The following is a 19,273-nucleotide window of genomic DNA, read 5'->3' as shown; positions in this document are numbered from 1 at the left end:
AACTATTTTGTATTTACCCTAATTAATTTTTTTTTGTGTTTTGACTTAACTATATGATATTATCTTAATCTAATCATGCATAAACAACAATTAATGAAAACTAAAACCTAAACATACTACTAAACTAATTCTAATATTTAACCTTGCTGATGGATTAGTAATTCATTTTAATTAATAAAAACTTTTAGTTTTTAAATTGTTTTTTAATTGAATTTTTGGTTTTTGAAAACTCAAAACTTTGTAAATCTATCTACTTTTTATCTACTAACAGTTAAATTAAAAAGACCTGGGGGAATTAAAGTGGACTTACATACGAAGATTCCGAGCCAATGGAATCTTCATCTGACAAAAACAAGGTGTGGTGCGGGTAAACGAGGCACGGTCGCGTGTCATTTGCGGGAGTGGGGAAACGGTTCGCGGGTGCATGTCGTACACAAACGCGGGGAAATGGTTCGTGGGTGCATTACATGCACGGGCGCGCGTGTGACAGGCACAGCACGGGTTCTTTTTCTCCGTTTGCACAGAAATGTACTGGAAACATACGAAAACGAAACATCGGTAACGAAATTTAGAAAAAAAACTAAAAAATTGAAATGAAGATTGAGAAGAAGGGTTCAATGAGTGTTGTTTTTCTCCATCTTCCTCTTCCCATTTGAATCCATGACGGCGGCGCCATTTGATTTGAGTAGAATAGTGTTGAGAAGGGTTATGTTGTTCATTTTAGATTCTTTGTTTAGAGGATGGGTTTGATGGATGGAAACTACTCTCTCTACTATTTTCTAATCTTTCTTATGGTTCATAAGTTCTAATGGTAGTAACACTAGTTCTTATCTTAACTTGTTAAAATCTTAACACATTCAATAGAGAAATATGGAATGAAATTGGGTTTGATGATTATCTTACTACTCACAAAGTTATACTCATTTGAACTTGTCAAATTAGTATAACTTGTGCTTGTGGGTTTAAATCAATATGAGATAAGTAAAGAAAATTTGTAATGAAGAAAAGATATAATGAAAACTTGTATTGAAAAGATGTAATGAAAACTTATATTGAAATAATTAAGAACTTGGTTTACATTAAAGCTTGAAGAACATAAAAAAGGAAAATAAGTAAATAACAATTTAAATTAAAACATTTAATCTACTCCTAATGACCAAAGATTAGCTCTAGGGTAATATTCTTTCTCTACAGTTTTGGTTTATATAGGACACCATTTACAATTATACCCTTCCTTCTATAAACAATCTTATGGGCTTTTGACTTAAGCTCATACAATAGAAGTCTTGATTTTGGCTTTAGGTCCCTGAGTCAATAGCTTTCAGTGTTGAGTCCTCGAGTCTTTGACTTTGACTTTCCAGCATTGTTGCTCCTAAGCTAGAATCTTTCCAAGCAGCGTAAATAGCCATCTTTTTTGTGCTAAAATGCACGTATTAGGAATATACGTCCTAAATAGCCTGTATCCTGCAAACGGTAGCAAAAACTATAATTTGTTTGTTCATTAAGCATAAGAATGGCATATTTGAAGCATTGTAAAGATAATAAAACGCACATTTGGAGACTGATCACACTTGTCATTTCAATTCCTAAACCGGACTAAGGCCTAAGCCTGGCCCAAAAAGGTGTTGGACTTGATCCTCACCGACACACTAACTAGCCTTGTTTGATCAACCAATGGTTCCAACGGCCAATTGGTACACTTGATTAAAATTGAACCAACCATGGTTAGTAGACTTTAGCTCGGTGTTCATTACTAGGAGCCAACTAAAGAGATGGACTTTGGGAAAACTCTGCATCAATCGATCTCCCTCTTAGTTTGGGTGAGTGTTGTCGCGAGGCATTAATTTGACCTCAGGCTTGTGTGGTTATCTAATTGAGAATCCCAACACTTTGGTGTTCGGGAACACCCCCCACACACCTACACACTTGCTCAGCTAAGGGCTCAGTGAAGATTGAATTGTGGTAAGGCCCACGGTGAAAACTCCGATTCTCGGATAGGAACACAACTTGAAGGATGAGAAAAAAGTTGTTGAATGGTTAGGATTGCATATTGATTGACATTTGTATTGTGCATCATAAACTAGTCTAGCATTTGCATTTTCTTAGTCACGACATATTCTATCCTTCCACCCCATCCAACTCCTGGGCTTTTGCCCACACCCTTCATTCCACGTAATCCTCCCATGATGAATCCTCCTCAAGATCCACAACCAGATGTGGTGGCAGAACGTCCACTTCATGACCATTTTGCCCCTCTCACCATTAGTCTACCATCATGCATAGTTCTTCAATTCCTCCGCTTCCAGTTGGCATGTGTCACTTTGAGATCAAGCCCCAAACTATTGCCATGCTTCCTGTTTTCCATGCACTTGATCGTGATAACCTTTACTTTCACGTCAAACGTTTCTTATCGATTTGTACAACTTTCAAGCCTGAAAACGTCAATGATGATGGTGTTAGACTTCAATTATTCCCTTTCTCGTTGCATGATAAGGCCGCAATGTAGCTTCATTCTCGGACACCAGGGAGCATTTTTACTTGGGACGAGCTTTATTTGCTATTCATGAAAAAGTTTTACCCAATAAGTAAAACCATTGAGATTCAAGATGAGATCCGAAAGTTTACGCAACGTGAACATGAAAAGTTTCATGAGGCTTGGGAACGGTTCCAAGACCTTTTGCTTAGATTCCCTCATCATCACTTTGACAAGGGCGGACTAGTTCGTTGTTTCTTTAGAGGTGCGTCTTTTCACACACAACAGATGATCTAGTCAATGCACAAGGGTAAGTTCACATACTTAACTGGTACTCTGGTCTATGAGTTCTTAAGAGAGCTCGCTGAGGACTCTCAACATTGGGACACTCCTACCGAACTGAGTAGAACTGATCCTACTACATCTACTTCTATACCCAAAACTGGTGGGATTTATGAAGTAAAGACTGACCCAGATCTTAAAAACTTTCTTCAAGGATTGACCAGAACTGTAGAAGCTTTGGCTATCTCAATGAAAAATCAGCAAGCTAGTTCAATCCAAGAAGCATGTTCTATCTATTCAAGCACAAATCATAATGCTTCCATCTACCCTTTTATGCCCAGTGAGCTTGAAGTTCTGATAGAACAAGTTTGCACTTTCAATTTTCAAAAGAATAACACAAACAATTTGCCAAATCACTATATACCAGAGTGGAGGAAACATCCTAACTTCTCGTGGCAACAAGATCAGCCCCAGGTTCCACGACAAGTAGGTAATCCTCCGGGTTTTCAAGGACCACAAAGACCTCATCCACAATATGGTCAAGCCTAAGCCCATTCCACACCTTCGTAACACTCAAAACAACTTGTTCCAGTTCAATGTACAGCTTATGATAACTCATATCACCCAAGCTCTTCTAGAGAACTTGTGCCGCAACCACAGTATGGTGCACCTCAACAAGTAAAACTTGGCTGCGAAAACCTCTTATGTAAATTCATGACTCAACAGGAGCAATCCTCACAATAGCAAACACAGGCTATTCAACGCCTTGAACAAAGGATGACCCAAATTGAGTCTAAACAAGAGAGAGAGAGAGAGAGAGAGAGAGAGGTCGGTTTCCTAGCCAACCTATTGCAAACCCAAAAGGTAGCAACAAAGAGGCGGCTGCTTTCGAGATTGGATCTTCATCTGGCCCATCCAATTCTCAAGATAAACTGAAGTCAGTCACCACTTTATGCTCTGGGAAACAAGTGGACAATCAAATTGAGCCTCTAGAGTCAACATCTGATGTTGTTTTGCCCACCCCTCCTCTTGTCCAAATAATGGATACAACTGTGGAGGAGCTTTGCAAAGGCCCGAACATAAGCAAGAAGAAAATTTCTTCTCCTAGTCCTGTCCAAACTCATGTGCCAAAAGCACCTTTCCCAGATAGACTGATTCAAGCAAAGAGGGAAACACAGTTTGATGAGATTAGAGAAGTATTTAAGAGTCTTCACATCAATCTTCCCTTTCTTACTGCCATTAAGCAGATGCCATCTTACGCTAAATTTCTTAAAGGCTTGTGCATAACCAAGCGGAGGACTAACGTCCATCGTGATGCTTTCGTGACTGACCATTCTTTGTCTTTGGTCCAACATAATGGTGTTATCAAATACAAGGATCCAGGTCGTCCTACTGTTTCTTGCACGTTAGAAGACAAGTACACCTCTAATGCATTACTAGATTTGGGTGCAAGTGTTAATTTACTCTCATATTCTTTGTACTTGCAATTAAGCTTGCAAAACCTGAAGCCTACTCGAGTGACCCTCCAATTAGCGGATCGCTCTGTCAAGGTCCCTAAAGGTGTTGTCAAGGATGTGCTAGTGAAGGTTTCTGACTTTTACTATCATGTTGACTTTGTAGTCTTGGATATGTAAGCTTTTGTTGATGATTCTATACCAATTATATTGGGTCAATTGTTCCTTGCCACTGCTAATGCACTTATTAACTGTAGAAACGGATCAATGAATTTTTCTTTCGGAAATATTATTGTTGAGGTCAACGTATTTAAGCTCATACAGCAATCTCCATACATTGAACATGTGGAGGAAGCTTGTCTTATTGACTCTCTGGTTTTTGATATGATTGCTCACCATTATCCTGAGGATGCCTTTCAACAAACTCTGACTCACCTTGATCATGAGTTTGATATTGACGCATCCATTGCGGAGGTCAATACTCTATTGGATTCAATTCCTATCGTTGAGACTGACCAATTTGAATCTCCCCAATCACCATATGTTTTTTCTGCCGATAGTGTGACTACTCCTGAGTCCACTACTCCACCGATTCATACAACCTAGTCCGGATCTAAAACCTTTGCCAGTTGAGCTAAAATATGTATACCTAGGTCCGGACCAAAGTCAACCAGTTATTATTTCTTCTTCTTTAACTGAGTAAGAGGTACAACTTGTTAAAGTTCTTCGTGAACATCGTACTACTATAGGTTAGACCATTGGCAACATCCAAGGCATACTCCCATCCATTTGTTCTCACCGCATCCACCTCGAAGATGATGCCAAAACTTCTCACGACCCTCAGCGCCGCCTTAACCCTATCATGAAAAAAGTTGTACGTTCCAAAATTCTTAAGTTGTTAGATGATGACATCATCTACCCTATCTCTAATAGCAAGTGGGTTAGTCCCATCCATGTGGTACCTAAGAAGTCGGGCATCACAGTTGTCCAAAACAACGAAAATGAATTAATCCCTACACGTGTACCCACTAAATGGCGGATTTGCATCGATTACCACCGACTCAATGCTACAACCCGCAAAGACCATTTTCCTCTCCCTTTCATTGACCAAATGTTTGAGTGTCTTGCTGGTCGTGCTTTTTATTGCTTTTTAGATGGCTATTCTGGCTATTTCCAAATTCCTATCTCACCAGAAGACCAAGAGAAACTACGTTCACCTGCCCGTTTGGCACTTTTGCCTACAGACGTTTGGTCTTTGCAATGCACCTGCGACCTTTCAATGGTGTATATTGAGTATCTTTAGCAATATGGTTGAACACTTCATGGAAGTATTTATGAATGACTTCACTATCCATGGTGATTCCTTTAATCATTGTCTATCTCATTTGACTCAAGTCCTTAAGCGTTGTCAGGAGAAAAATCTTATTCTTAATTAGGAAAAGTGTCATTTCATGGTTTGTAAAGGCATTGTCTTAGGCCATGTTGTCTCAGATAAAGGCATTGAGGTTGATAAAGCCAAGATCGATATCATTTCCAGTCTTCCGGTCCCTAAAACTGTAAGGGATATTCGTGCCTTTCTTGGGGCCCTGCTGGTTTCTATCAACGTTTTATTCAAGATTTTTCAAAAACTGCTCGGCCCTTGACTAATCTATTGGTTAAGGATTCCCCATTTGTCTTTGATGACGCTTATGTCTCTTCTTTTGAACAATTAAAATCTGCCTTGACATCTGCCCCAATTATCCAAGCACCAGATTGAACCAAACCCTTTGAGTTTATGTGTGATGCCTCTGATTATGCCATTGGGGTTGTTTTGGGCCAAAAGAGTAATAAGCAACCTCATGTCATTTACTATGCGAGCAAGACCCTCAATGATGCCCAACACAATTACACTACTACTAAGAAAGAGTTATTGGCCATCATTTATGCTCTCGACAAATTTCAATTGTACCTTTTTGTATCTCCCACCATTGTATACACAAACCATGCAGCACTAAGATACCTTCTCACCAAGAAGGACGCCAAACCACGGTTAATCTATTGGATTTTCTTGTTGCAAGAGTTTGACTTAGAGATTCGAGACAAGAAAGGTACCCAAAATGTTGTCGTTGATCATCTCTCTTGCCTTTCCTCTAATTCTTTGCCTATTCATGAATCATTTCCAGATGACCTTCTCCTTATTATCTCTCATACCCCTTGCTACGCCGACATCGTCAACTTCCTAGTCACTAACAAGATCCCTAGCCATTGGAACAAAATTGATCGTTATAAGTTCATGGCTAATGTCAAGTATTATTTGTGGGATGACTCTTATCTCTACAAGTATTGTCCTAATCAGCTCTTATGACGGTGTGTCCTAGAGGAGGAACATCATAGCATTCTATCTTTCTGCCGTGATCAAGCTTGTGGCCAATTTTAGTTCTAAGAATACCACAATACATCTAAAGTCTTGCAGTGCGGCTTCAATTAGCCAACCCTCTTCCGAGGCGCCCATTTACATTGTCAAGCTTGTACTAAATGCCAACAGCTTGGGCGCATGTCTCGAAAGCAAGAGATGCCTCTCAACCCTATCCTTGGTGAGATCTTTGATGTTTGGGGCATTGACTTCATGAGACTTTTTCCAAACTCTCATGGTTTTCAGTATATCTTAGTTGTTGTCGACTATGTCTCTAAATGGATAGAAGTTGTCCATTGTCGTTCTAATGACCACAAAGTTGTTGTCTCAAGGAGTCCATCTTTGCGCGATTTGGTACCCTTCATGCAATTATTTCTGATAATGGCACACACTTCTGCAACCGCTTCATGGAATCTTTGTTCAAAAAGTATGGCGTAAACCACAAAGTTTTTGTCTCGCATACCACCCGCAAACAACTGGCCAAGTGGAAGTCTCTAACCGCCAAATCAAGCAAACTCTAGAAAAAACACTCAATCCAAATAGGAAAGACTGGTCTTTGTGTCTCTCAGATGCTTTGTGGGATTACCGCACTGTTTTCAAAACTCCCATTGGCATGTCTCCTTATCGTCTTGTCTTCAGAAAACCTTGCCACCTTCCTGTTGAGTTGGAACACAATGCTTATTGGGCAATCAAACGCCTCAACTTTGATTTTGATAAAGTAGGAGAGCAACGTAAACTTCAGTTAAATAAGTTGGAGGAGCTTCACCATGATGTCTATGATTTGTCTAAGAAATACAAAGACAAAATGAAATGGATCCATGACCAAACCATCATACGCAAGGAATTTCACCACGGTCAGAAGGTTCTTCTATATAATTCTCACCTTCACATCTTTCCGGGAAAATTGAAAATTCGATGGTCTAGACCTTTCATTGTCCAATTTGTGACTCCTTATGGTGCAATTACTATTGAAAATCCATCTGACGGTAGCATTTTTCAAGTCAATGGTCAACGTTTAAAACCTTTCAAAGAAGTTGTTACTTCTCTAATTGAGCAGATCGACCTCATCGATCCAGTTTACTTAGATTGATCCTGTTTAGGGGTTATGCCTAGTCTTGGGGAATCTGATTGAAAACGACCCCACATTCAGTCTCGAGTATCTGACTATAAACGACTCATCTTCTTCTCTGATGCATTCAATTTTCAACTTTTTGGGTGTGCACCATTTAGGTAACCGGGCCCTCATTTTGGAGTGTGTGGTTGTAAACGCCAGATCCTGAGTCCACCGTTTTGTAGCTCGCGCAGTCCAATCTAGCACTTTTTCTCATTGTTTGGGTAGTGTTTATCTATGGAGCGAGTTACACATTCATTTTTCCTTTTCTTGTTGTGTTTCACTTTTGCAAGTTGTACCTAGTTTTTTGCTCACGTTTTTATGGCAATCTCTTTCCTTACCACTCTTTACACTTTAAGGACAAAACATCATTCTGTTTGAGGGTGGGAATAGAAACATTTTGCAAAAATTAGGAACCATTAGGTTATATATTATGTATTTTCTCTTTCTTTAAACCGAAAAGCTAGTGTGTGCAAGGTGTACCCATGCACAGGCATTTGGGCCACTCATATAGGCAGGGGATTCGTGTGTATTGCAACAAAGAAGTACTGTCAACGGCTCTCATTTTTGCGCACACATACATCGTGATGCACCCTAGATGCCCTCTTCTTTAAATATTGGGAAAAAAAAATACTTAGTAATAATGGTATTGTTTCATTTTCAGTGATGAAAATAGTCTAAAAATCTCATTGTAGCAATAGAGTTGAGATTCGTTCTTAGAAACTTAGATTAATACGTATACAATAGTCTCTGCATTTTTTCATAAATATCTTGCATGTGCATCATTGATTGTACACAACAGTAAGTTTCTAGGACCTAGGCTAGAATTCTTAATTTTTCAAATCCGGTGAGAATCTAACCAAAAGCCTCAACATGAGTGATATCTGAGTGATAACACAAAAGAGTAGTTTTTCCGAATAGAAAGATCACACATCCACTTGCTTGATCACTATACCACATCTTAAGTGAGAACTTATGCTTTCTTTGAATCGATATAGCCATAAAATTCAAATCTACGCAATAATTCATAGTTTTCCCCGTTGAGCCTTCATTAAGTCTATCCATTGTGTTCACCACCACTTCCTTACCCCCATCAAAACCAACAATAGAATAGGCCCACCTATCTGACGAGTTCGAGAAATAGGATGAAAAGCAGAAAAAAGAAAAAAAAGACATGTGCAAAAACAAAATCAGATAGTTGTTTTAAAAGAAAAGTTCTACCAAAAGAAAAATCAAAGTTAGAATTCTCAAAAGTCAAATCAAAATGAATCAAAAAGCCAAAAAAGGCTAAATATGGAACACAATTCAGAAACAAAAGAACAAAAAAGTTTCTCTAGTTACAAGTACTTGAAGACCCTAATTTCTCAAACTTATCATTTTTTTGTTATCCATTCTATTTTCTTCTTAACCACTACCTAAGCCCCGCAACACCTAATAAAAGATATCTAGCTCAATTAGAAATAAGGTGGTATGATAGTAAGTGGTAGATGTGATCGATTGACCTCAAATCCCTTGAAAATCATTGAGATAGTGAGAAAGCGAGTGCCCACTGCACACTAGAGTAAGCGAAATTTGAGCGGAAAAATCATGAGAAAAATTTGTGTCCTGGCACATACCTATAAAAACCTAACTTAAGGATGCTACCCAAAAGTTCTAGAAGCGACCCTGCTTGTGTATTTCATAGTTCATTGCATGCATGTTTATCCTTAGATGATTTGATTATTGTAAATGCATTAGTTTAAGTTTCAAGGAATTAGTCCATATATATTCACCGCTAATGAGATGTATACATGTCTGAGATGAATTAAAGGAACATGACCTATGATACTGAGTCGTTTAATGAAGCCATTTGGAGGAGAAAACTCCATTTTAATGGAAGTAACTCTTATGTAAGGTTTTCACAAGTTCATTCTCCATACTAAGCTCCAAAATAGCTAATGTGGAGAAGGAACTAAAGATTAAGAAGATCATTCAGAGATAAAGATCTCTCATTTTTCATTCATATTAGTTGAGTTTAATATAGAGATAGAATTGAAAGTCTCTTCTAGAGATCAAAAGTTACACATTTACTTTGGTTTGTCTATAAATCAAAATAGATGTAAAGACTTACAAGTGTTACCTCTTTTTAAATGGATGATTCAACTCTAATAGTAAAGTTGAGCATTTCCCATCTCTCTCCCTATTAAAGTTTCAATTGTTTTACAAGTTTGTGTTTTGAAATCTCAAAAATCCAACAACCCAAATTTCTCTCTCTTCCCCCAATTCTCTTCTTCTTGTTTGAAGAATTTCCAACTTGCTCAAAAGAAAAAACACCCAACCCAATTAAAATCAACGAATCACCTTACCGAAACCAAATTCCACCAAAATTTACTTCCTTCAAATATGAGTGATGAAATGCAATACCCACAACATCCTAATGTTGTAGATCTTTTTTTTTCTTATTACTCGTAATGGAATGCCACGGCACACATTCCACCAACAGAGAAAACCCACGACACAAGGGTGCTGCCAAAAGGCAACAACCACGGCACAAAGGTGCCACCAAAAGGCAACACCCACGACCTATCACTATCGTAGCTCTTTTTTTTTCCCTACTGGAATGCCACGGCAGACACATCCTGCAACAGAGAAAACACACGGCACAAGGATGCCGCCAAAAGGCAACACCCACGGCATCCCAATGTCGTAGCTCCCTTTTTTTCTTGCATAGTTTTTAATCAAAATAGTAAGCTACTAATCCGAAAGACTTGAGGCTCTTTGATGAGTTTTCCCCAATCAAAATAAAACCCCCAACTTTTTTGAGAGTTTGGATTAGAATTTATTATGTTTGGTATTTACGCTTCAAACACTTTAAAATGAACTGGACAATAGAACTATAGAAGTTTCATTAACCAACTGTAGGTGGTCAAGTTGTGAACTGAAATAAAGTGTTTGTATCATTCAAAGATCTCATACATTAGGCAGCGCAGAAATCCAAAACTCGCTAAAAAATGCAAATCAAATCTCCTATACTACTTCTTCAACTTCTACTTGTTCTTTGTGATAGTTTTATCGAAGGTATAAAAGTGTTGAGAGATTGAATATGGAGGGGAGAGTTGTCGCGAGTTTGGCGTGAAGAAATTTTCTTTCGTGACCTCTTTCTCTTCTTCTTTTTTCCTTTGGTTCAGCCGATTGAGATAGATGGATTGGGGTGCTTTGTTTTTTAGTAAATGGAGGAGTGTACAACTAAGGTATCAATTAAATGAGGGGTGTCGATACCAGTGATTTTAGTCAATGGGTGTTAATCCCATTTCATGGGGTGTAAATACCACCACTCACCCCTTTACAAACTACAAGAGATGGCGTTTTTATGTAGTGTCAAATTTTGTGAGTATGATCTTCTCTTCAAGTGGTAGTTTATCTATGGATGTCTTCTCTACAATTTATGGTCATTCAGCGGCGGTACAGTTGATACTTGATGTCCTTGGACCTTGGTTTGGGGTTTTTTAGCAGAAATCAGGCCCATATGACAGAATTGGGTGGGAATTACGACTCTAGGCAGGTGCGGCTAGAAATTATGGTTTCAGGACAAAAAACTTAAAAAGACAGTTTTGCCCCTCTAAGTGTTTTAATTAAAAAAAAAAACACAAATGTATGTAGCCTCTCTCTCTCTCTATGTGTTGTATATATGCTTAGTGATGTACGCACGTTTATTGTACACATACTTAGTGGTGTGTGCATATTTGTTGCACACATGTATAGTGGTATTTGCATGTGTGTTATACACATGCATAATGATATTTACATGTGTATTATATACATGTATAATTAATGGTGTGTACATGTTCGTCTACACATGCATAATGATATTTGCATGTTCGTATACACATGCAGTGCATGTCACATATGCATCGTGGTGTTTGTATGTGTATCAGACTACTACTCCAAATTTAAAAATATCATCGACGACAACAATATTAAAATCGAGGTAAATCACACGATTGATTAACATAAGATTCGAGAATTTGGAAAAGAAAATTCAATTGTTGTTCAATTGTTTGTCAAACCGATGCCGAAATCGACCTAATTATTTTTCAATTATCAATCATCTAGAATTGAAAAGTGAAAATATAGATTGGAAAGTGAAAAAAGTATTTGTTAGGAGAGAATAAGATGTTTTCTTATAGCTTAAATCATTAATCACAATACACAAATCAACTAGCTCAAAGATAAAAACAACTAAATTTCAAAAAACAAAATTAAGTTTCTAGTTAGAGTTTTTTTTTTTTTTTTTTTTTTTTAGTTACAGGGAGAAGAAGATAGATGTTTTCTCATATCTTAAATCACTTATCACAAATTCACAACACACAAATCAGCTAGTTCAAAGATAAAACCAACTATATCTGAAAATTATTTTACAACTTTCTAGTTGAAGTTTTTTTTTGCTAGATAGAGAAAAAAATCATAATTGGTATTAAATAAAAATAAATTAGCTAACGACATCTCAAAAATATCTTAAAACCGAAATTATTAATGATAGCGGCTGATGTGAGCCCGATTTTATCCTAATATCAAAATTATTATTCATCCCAACCTAAAACCGAAATTCTTTACCAATTTATGGGTACGGGCCTAAATTTATGATAGGGACCAATGAGTAATGACGTTGTACTTAATCCATGATAGTGAGGACCCAAACAGCTGTCTTCCGTTGATTGGGAACTGCGCTATTATTGCTGTCAAAGTGTTAAATTAAAAGTCCACATTAACATCGGCTGGATTTATTGCTGTTCAACAAACAAGTATATGACTATATACTTGGATGGAGTTTAGTCCACGTTCTAAAAGCTAGTGTTCTACATTCTCTCTGTGATATCCCGCCTGATCTCTTTGGGGCCAATAGAATTGTAGAAATCAGAGTCTCTAAAGATTCAGACGTTTATACCTACTCGCCCAGGGCCAATGCTAACGCGACTGGTAAAAAGTAAAAACAAGTTGTGCAACTTCAGCAGAGCTTGTGTTCTGGACAGATTTCAACTCATTTAGAAATGGAGGAATGAGGCAGCTTGATACTGTCTCTACAGTGGTAAACTAACTGAGTTCCACTGGGGCTTGGTTCACTTGTATAATTGTATTGCAATAGCAGCCGAGTCTGAACAATTTTTATGGCTCCTCTAAAAAACAAGGGCGAGCTCGAGTACATCCTAGCTCAACTGATTCGAATACAGCTCTAATTGATTCTCGGCTCTGATAACAATTTAACAGCGGTCATAGGCGTGGATTTGTCTGTAAAGGCCGACTACTAATTAAACACGGCACTACTGATTCAGGTCTACACATCCTAAGACACTCCGAAATTTTTGTGACTAAATTTTCTGCTTGGAAATATAAAGCAATCGACAGAACCTTTACACGTAAATCCGTAAGAAATCAAACAGAAGTAATGGAATTCACAAAATTAAAAATATCATTGTATCTTGACTGTGACCGAATCAAAGTGCTATAGTTCTACTGCCAATATCGTACTGCATTTATAGTAATTGAATGATATTGACATTATTGAAATAATAAAATGGAGATGATAACAGTCGCTGCTATAATAAAATAGAGTAGGTGCCCATTATCACACGTTAATGATTCGATATGGTCACAATAATAGGAAGGAAAATGAACATCATTTCAATAGAATTAAAACAAAATGAGACCTGTACTACTTAAACGAATTTGATTCCTCTCAACCATATATGGTATCTTGAATTCTCGACTACCCACCATTTTTTCCCTATAATGGTAGTCTCTTGCTAGTCTCCTTACCTTTAATAAAACCACACGCAGAGATAAAGTAGCTGGAGATGGGTTCTGCATCAGATGTCACTAAACCTCATGCAGTATGCATACCATACCCAGCACAAGGCCATATTAACCCTATGCTCAAACTAGCCAAGCTCCTATACCAAAAAGGATTTCACATTACCTTTGTCAACACTGAATACAACCATAGACGTTTACTGAAATCAAGAGGTCCTGATTCCCTCAATGGCTTACCTGATTTTCAATTCAAAACAATCCCAGATGGTCTTCCCCCTACTGATACCGACACCACCCAAGACATTCCATCTCTATGTGAATCCACTAGAAAGAATTGTGCGGTTCCCTTGAGCAATCTAGTCACTGAATTGAACAACACTTCAATCTCCAATGCACCGCCAGTTTCTTGCATTGTATCTGATGGGACCATGAGTTTCACTCTAAAAGTTTCTCAAGACTTGTCCATTCCTTTAGTCTTTTTCTGGACACTCGGTGCTTTTGGCTGGACAGGTTACTTACACTATTCCCATCTAGTCAAAAGAGGTATCATACCACTCAAAGGTACCATATATAACTAATTTAATGCAAATATTTTTTAGTTGAATGAACTTCTTGTTGCGTAGCCAATAGTATTGATATTATATGTAGATGAGAGTGATTTGACAAATGGTTATCTAGACAAAGTCATGGATTGGATACCGGGAATGAGAGATGTCCGACTAAGAGATCTACCAAGTTTTGTTTGAACTACAGATCCAAACGACTTCATGATCAACTATGTTATCGGAGAAACTGAAAGAAGCTATAAAGCTTCTGCTGTTATTTTAAATACTTTTGATGTATTTGAACAAGAGGTTTTAGATGCAATTAAGTATGAGTTGACACCACCGTTACCACCTATTTACAGTATTGGTCCTCTTCATTTGCTTTTAAAACCTGTTTCAGAATCCGCATTAGAGTCCACTGGGTCTAATCTACGGGAAGAAAAAACCGAGAGTCTTGAATGGCTCAATTCAAAGGAACCAAACTCAGTTGTTTATGTGAATTTTGGTAGTATAACGGTCATGACATCACACCAACTCATTGAATTTGCTTGGGGTCTAGCTAATAGCAAACACTCATTCTTGTGGGTTATTCGACCTGATATAGTCATTGGTGACTCGGCAATTCTTCCACCTGAGTTCATAACCGAGACAAAAGAAAGAAGTCTACTAGTAAGTTGGTGTCCACAAGAACAAGTACTCAATCACCCTTCAATTGGTGGATTTTTAACACATTGTGGTTGGAATTCAATTTTAGAAAGTGTGTGTGCTGGTGTGGCAATGATATGTTGGCCATTCTTTGCAGAACAGCAAACAAACTGTCGATACTTATGCAGCAAATGGGGTATAGGCATGGAAATTGATAACAATGTGAAGAGAGATGAAATAGAAAGCCTTGTGAGAGAATTGATGCAAGGAGATAAAGGAATGGAGATGAAGCTGAAAGCCATAGAATGGAAGAAGAGTGCCGAAGAGGCCACTGCACGTGGCAGATCGTCTCACTTGAACCTAGACAAGTTGATCGACCAAATGCTGCTAAGTTCTACAGCAAACATTTCCGTTTAAACAAGTTGGTTTTTGTTTGTAACTTCGTTCTTATGATGCGTTTCTCACCTACATTAATAAGTGTAATCTCTGTCTAAATGTGACTCTAATCTTGTCAAAACACAGCTGGAAATCAGTCCAGTGCAGCTGACCTGGGACAGACTGCAGCACAAGGTGAAATCAGGTTGTTGTAATACTCTCAATTAAGGTTGCTATAATACTAAACTCTTCGTATTCCCGACATACTAAACTATCTAAATGTCCAAGCAGGAGTGTAAAAATGATGTTTCAAAATATGTAAAGAACAGTACAAGTACATAAAATTCATGCCACCTCATCTAAATCATATAGTTTGCAAATACCACCATACCTTTGATCCAAACTGTCTTTTGAATACCTTCAGCTTCAATACCACAGTGAATATAAATGACAAACTTCAGCTAAATCTCAAGGACTTAAAGAAGAACAACCCATACAGGAGACAAGAAATGATAAGCTACTTAAATCAATGAAGGGAAAGAAATGATGTGACTCCTGATTTCTTTGTTTTTTTCCCAAAAGGAGGTGATCTTAACTCCATTTCAGTACAAGGCAAAACAGTAAGCAAAGATTCCAAAGCCAACAATCAACAAGAAATCATGCCACTGATAACTAATCAATCATTCGTCACTTGAATTCACGGACAAGATCGAAGAAATTATATAAGATGACCCATTTCTTGAAGACTCAATTAATACCAAAGTTATTGAGCATCCAATATTCAGCAACTAACCATAGAATTCCACGTAATGCACATATCAATCGGCAAAGTGAAATAAGAGAATGATAAGAAGGCAATAAATTTGAGCAGGGATAGCAGAAACTTTGAAACTAAGTGGGCAGAAACTTTGGAGGGTGACTCACCCTCTATAGAAAAAAGTAGGCAGAAACTTTGAAGGGTGACTCGCCCCTAGACGAAAAATGGCCGAGACAGAAACATTGAAGGGTGACTCACTGTTGTATAGGGCGACTCACCCTTGAAAGATCAACTGATGGAGAACATATGCAATGGTGATTTAGCAAAGAATGAGATAGAGTACTCAGTGGAATAAGCAGAAAACTTTAAAAGACTTACCGAACAGAGTTGTGGAACACGTCTCGTCCGGAATGCAGATTTAGCAAGGGTTTCGGCTTCAGTTGTTCTAAAAGTATTGAAGATGCCTTCACTCATCTTACGATACTCAGAATCTCACATAGATGCAAAGTGACATAAGTTTGACAAACCATGGGCATTTCAGGTCGAAGCACTAGAAGACATCAGCAGAGATGTTGGTAAATTAAAGATGCACCTCCATATCCATCATTCGGAGAACTAAAAATTGCTTAAATTATCAAAAAGATTAAAAGCAAAAAGCAAAAGTACCTATAACATAGATATGGATAACTAATTTGTAGAGGACTCCATCCCATACGCTCAACGACAGCCATTACTCTTTTGGAAACAGTTGCTCACGAACAACAATGTGCGTTTTCCCGAAAAGTTGCTTCTTCACCGACTCAAAAGCCATATCAAACCTCTCAAGGTGTTCCAAAGAATTCTTGTTGTATATAAACAAGCCATAGAAGATCGAGTGGGGGGGGGGAGGGGGATTTCCCGCTCTTGTCTGGATGACACGTGGTTAGAAAATATACTGAAACTACATACCCCTCCATATGAGACGAGGACTATTGGATCAGTTATGAGGATAAGTAAACTCGTGCGTGTCACGTGACTTTAGTGGCAAATACCTATCACGTGATGAACCGCCTCTAAGCAGAAGTGTTCTCCATTAGGAACTGATATAGACAGTAACTGAACATAAGAAAACATGAGAGGACGGTTCTCAATGATAATGAAGGAATCTTGGAAGCATATCTTGTCGTTTCCGGTAGGGATAACCTTTTATCCAAAGAAGAGTTATCGGGGAAACTCACATTAAAAAGGATGCAGTCTAGATTGGGATTTCTAAATAGAGTAGACTCTTAATAGAAAAGCAAAGTCCAAAGAGGGGAGGAAACTCATGGGCGGTACGGAGGGGAGGAAACTCACGGGCGGTACGGTCTTGATGTCACGGGCGGTACGGATTTCTAAATAGAGTAGATGTTGTGTTATTTTGAATAAAACAAGAGGTCAATTTGGGCTTAGGCTTGGCCTCTTTGATCCTTTATCTTCTTTTTGGTAAACCATTTTTCTTAAACTGTTTCCGGATAAGTTTGGAAACAAAATTGGATATGGATTGGGAAACAGAAACGTGATAGACTTGTAGAATCCAATCCTTATCGGGAAACTGAAATAGTCCCTACAATCCGGATCTACTAAGTGCTCCACGTTTTTCCTCTAAAAATACTCCTAGAGCAGCAGCTAATATGATATGCAAAAAACTATTTTCTATACTAAGTTGAGGGCTATCATAAGATCAGTATCGTGGTTCTTCTTTTCTTCTTTGGTTTATCTGCAGTAAACAAAGGAGAGTCTATCTGGCTGTTGTATCCTAGAGGTTGACGTGCTTTGTTTGCATAATGAGGAACAGACGCGAAACAACCTTAAAGAAAGCGTTTGATCCATGCCTCAACCAGCCTTCTTATTCACAGTTTGTTCTTGTTGCAACAATTGTTACAAACAATTTTAAGGTTGTTTGACAATGGAACATGAAGAAAATAACCAGTCCTGGTCCCACAACGACAATAGCCATAATCGACCGTTCAAGTTTGCTGGTGAGCACTTCAAGCTGTGGAAGGCGAAGATGATGTTCTATCTGTCCCTGGTGAAAGTAGAAAATGTTCTAAGTGAACCGATTCTTGATGAAGATGTCTTGTTGGAACCTGCTCTATCTGTTATTGTTGATAAGTGGATCACTGCTGATTTCAAGTGTAAGAATTACATCCTGAACTCGCTTGCTGATAATCTATACGACTTATACTCTAAACTTCCGTCTGCTTCTGATGTTTGGGAAGCCCTACAAAAGAAGTATAATACTGAGGAAGCTGGCTCCAAAAAATACGCTGTAAGTCGTTATCTTAAGTTTCAGATGGTAGATGACAAATCTGTTGTGTCTCAGTGCCATGACCTATAGATTATTGTTCATGAAATACTTTCAGAAGGGATGAAAATTGACGGGTAATTTCAGGTTGTTGTCGTCATTGATAAGCTTCCTCCCTCTTAGAAGGATTTCAGGAACATACTGAGGCATAAGTCTAAAGAGTTTTCGATGGAGAGTCTTATTATGAGACTCTGTATAGAAGAGGAATCACGAAAACAAGACCTTAATGAGGAAGTTGCCATGTCATCTCCTAAGGCTAAGGTTAATGTGGTAAACCAACAAACTAGTAAGACTAAATCTAGTTTGAAACCTAATAAGAAGGCCATGAAGAACAAACCTGTTAACAAGAAAGCTCCACAATATCAAAACCAGAATCAGGTGCATATGAATCAGAAACCACCTGTTGACAAGTCAGAAGTTGTCTGTTATACTTGCAAGAAGAAAGGGCATTATGCTAGGAACTGTAAGAGTCGTAAAGTCAGTGAGGCTAATGTTACTGAGGAACCTTTTGTTGCTATGATAAATGAGGTCAATTTTGTTAATGTCTGTGAGGGGTAGTGGCCTGATACTGGTGCTTCTAGGCACGTTTGCTATAATAGGAACTGGTTCAAGAGTTATACCACAACTATGAATCAGGAAGTCCTACTTGGTGATAATCATACAACCAAGGTTCTGGGTACTGGTGATGTTGAGCTGCAGTTCACTTCTGGGAAGAAACTGCTGTTAAAGGATGTGCTTCATACTCCTGAGATTAGGAAGAATTTGGTTTCTGGTTTTATTTTGAACAAGACTGGATTTCAGCAAGTCATAGGTAGTGATCAGTATGTGATCACTAAGTCTAGGGTTTTTATTGGTAAGGGTTATGCATGTAATGAGATATTTAAGTTGAATGTTGCTGATATGAATAAAACTTCTACTTCTACTTACATGATCTCTTGTTCTGTTAATATTTGGCATGGTAGATTATGTCATATTAATAGAAAGTATGTTAAGAACATGAGCGTACTTGGCTTAATTCCTAACTTGAATGATGATTTTGAACACTGTGAATCTTGCACTAAGGCGAAAATCACAAAGAAACCTCACAAATCAGTTGAGAGAAGTACAAGCCTACTAGACTTGGTACATA

At 38.0% G+C, this 19,273-nt stretch overlaps 1 protein-coding gene and 1 long non-coding RNA gene across 5 annotated transcripts; one reads left to right on the top strand and one right to left on the bottom strand.

Moving 5' to 3' along the window:
• Nucleotides 1-1,026: 1,026 nt before the first annotated feature.
• LOC147504959 (uncharacterized) lies at nucleotides 1,027-17,652 on the bottom strand. Of its 2 annotated transcripts, XR_015193156.1 has the most exons (3): nucleotides 16,488-16,770; nucleotides 16,200-16,371; nucleotides 1,027-1,464 (listed from the first exon to the last, which is right to left on the bottom strand). It is a non-coding gene; the product is annotated as an uncharacterized LOC147504959 (long non-coding RNA). The 2 variants fall into 2 exon arrangements; XR_015193155.1 differs by lacking the exon at nucleotides 1,027-1,464 and having other exon boundaries at nucleotides 13,271-16,371; nucleotides 16,488-17,652.
• Nucleotides 13,544-15,328, top strand: LOC147504960 (7-deoxyloganetin glucosyltransferase-like). Of its 3 annotated transcripts, none has more exons than XM_086557604.1 (2): nucleotides 13,544-14,042; nucleotides 14,847-15,328. In XM_086557604.1, the coding sequence occupies exons 1-2, from the start codon at nucleotides 13,544-13,546 to the stop codon at nucleotides 15,104-15,106; spliced, it is 759 nt and encodes a 252-aa protein (XP_086413730.1). In that variant the 3' UTR covers nucleotides 15,107-15,328. The 3 variants fall into 3 exon arrangements, with proteins under 3 accessions (XP_086413730.1, XP_086413729.1, XP_086413728.1); XM_086557603.1 differs by having other exon boundaries at nucleotides 13,544-14,060; XM_086557602.1 differs by lacking the exon at nucleotides 13,544-14,042 and having other exon boundaries at nucleotides 14,267-15,110; nucleotides 15,212-15,328.
• Nucleotides 17,653-19,273: the final 1,621 nt, after the last annotated feature.

This window comes from Coptis chinensis, chromosome 4 (assembly GCF_015680905.1).
Source record: "Coptis chinensis isolate HL-2020 chromosome 4, ASM1568090v1, whole genome shotgun sequence".
Taxonomy (NCBI): Eukaryota; Viridiplantae; Streptophyta; class Magnoliopsida; order Ranunculales; family Ranunculaceae; genus Coptis; species Coptis chinensis.
This window is presented reverse-complemented; position numbering and strand designations above follow the sequence as displayed.

Bases quoted from the DNA above. Each gene is read 5' to 3' on its own strand.
- LOC147504960 (XM_086557602.1), top strand. From the start codon at position 14,267: ATGATCAACTATGTTATCGGAGAAACTGAAAGAAGCTATAAAGCTTCT.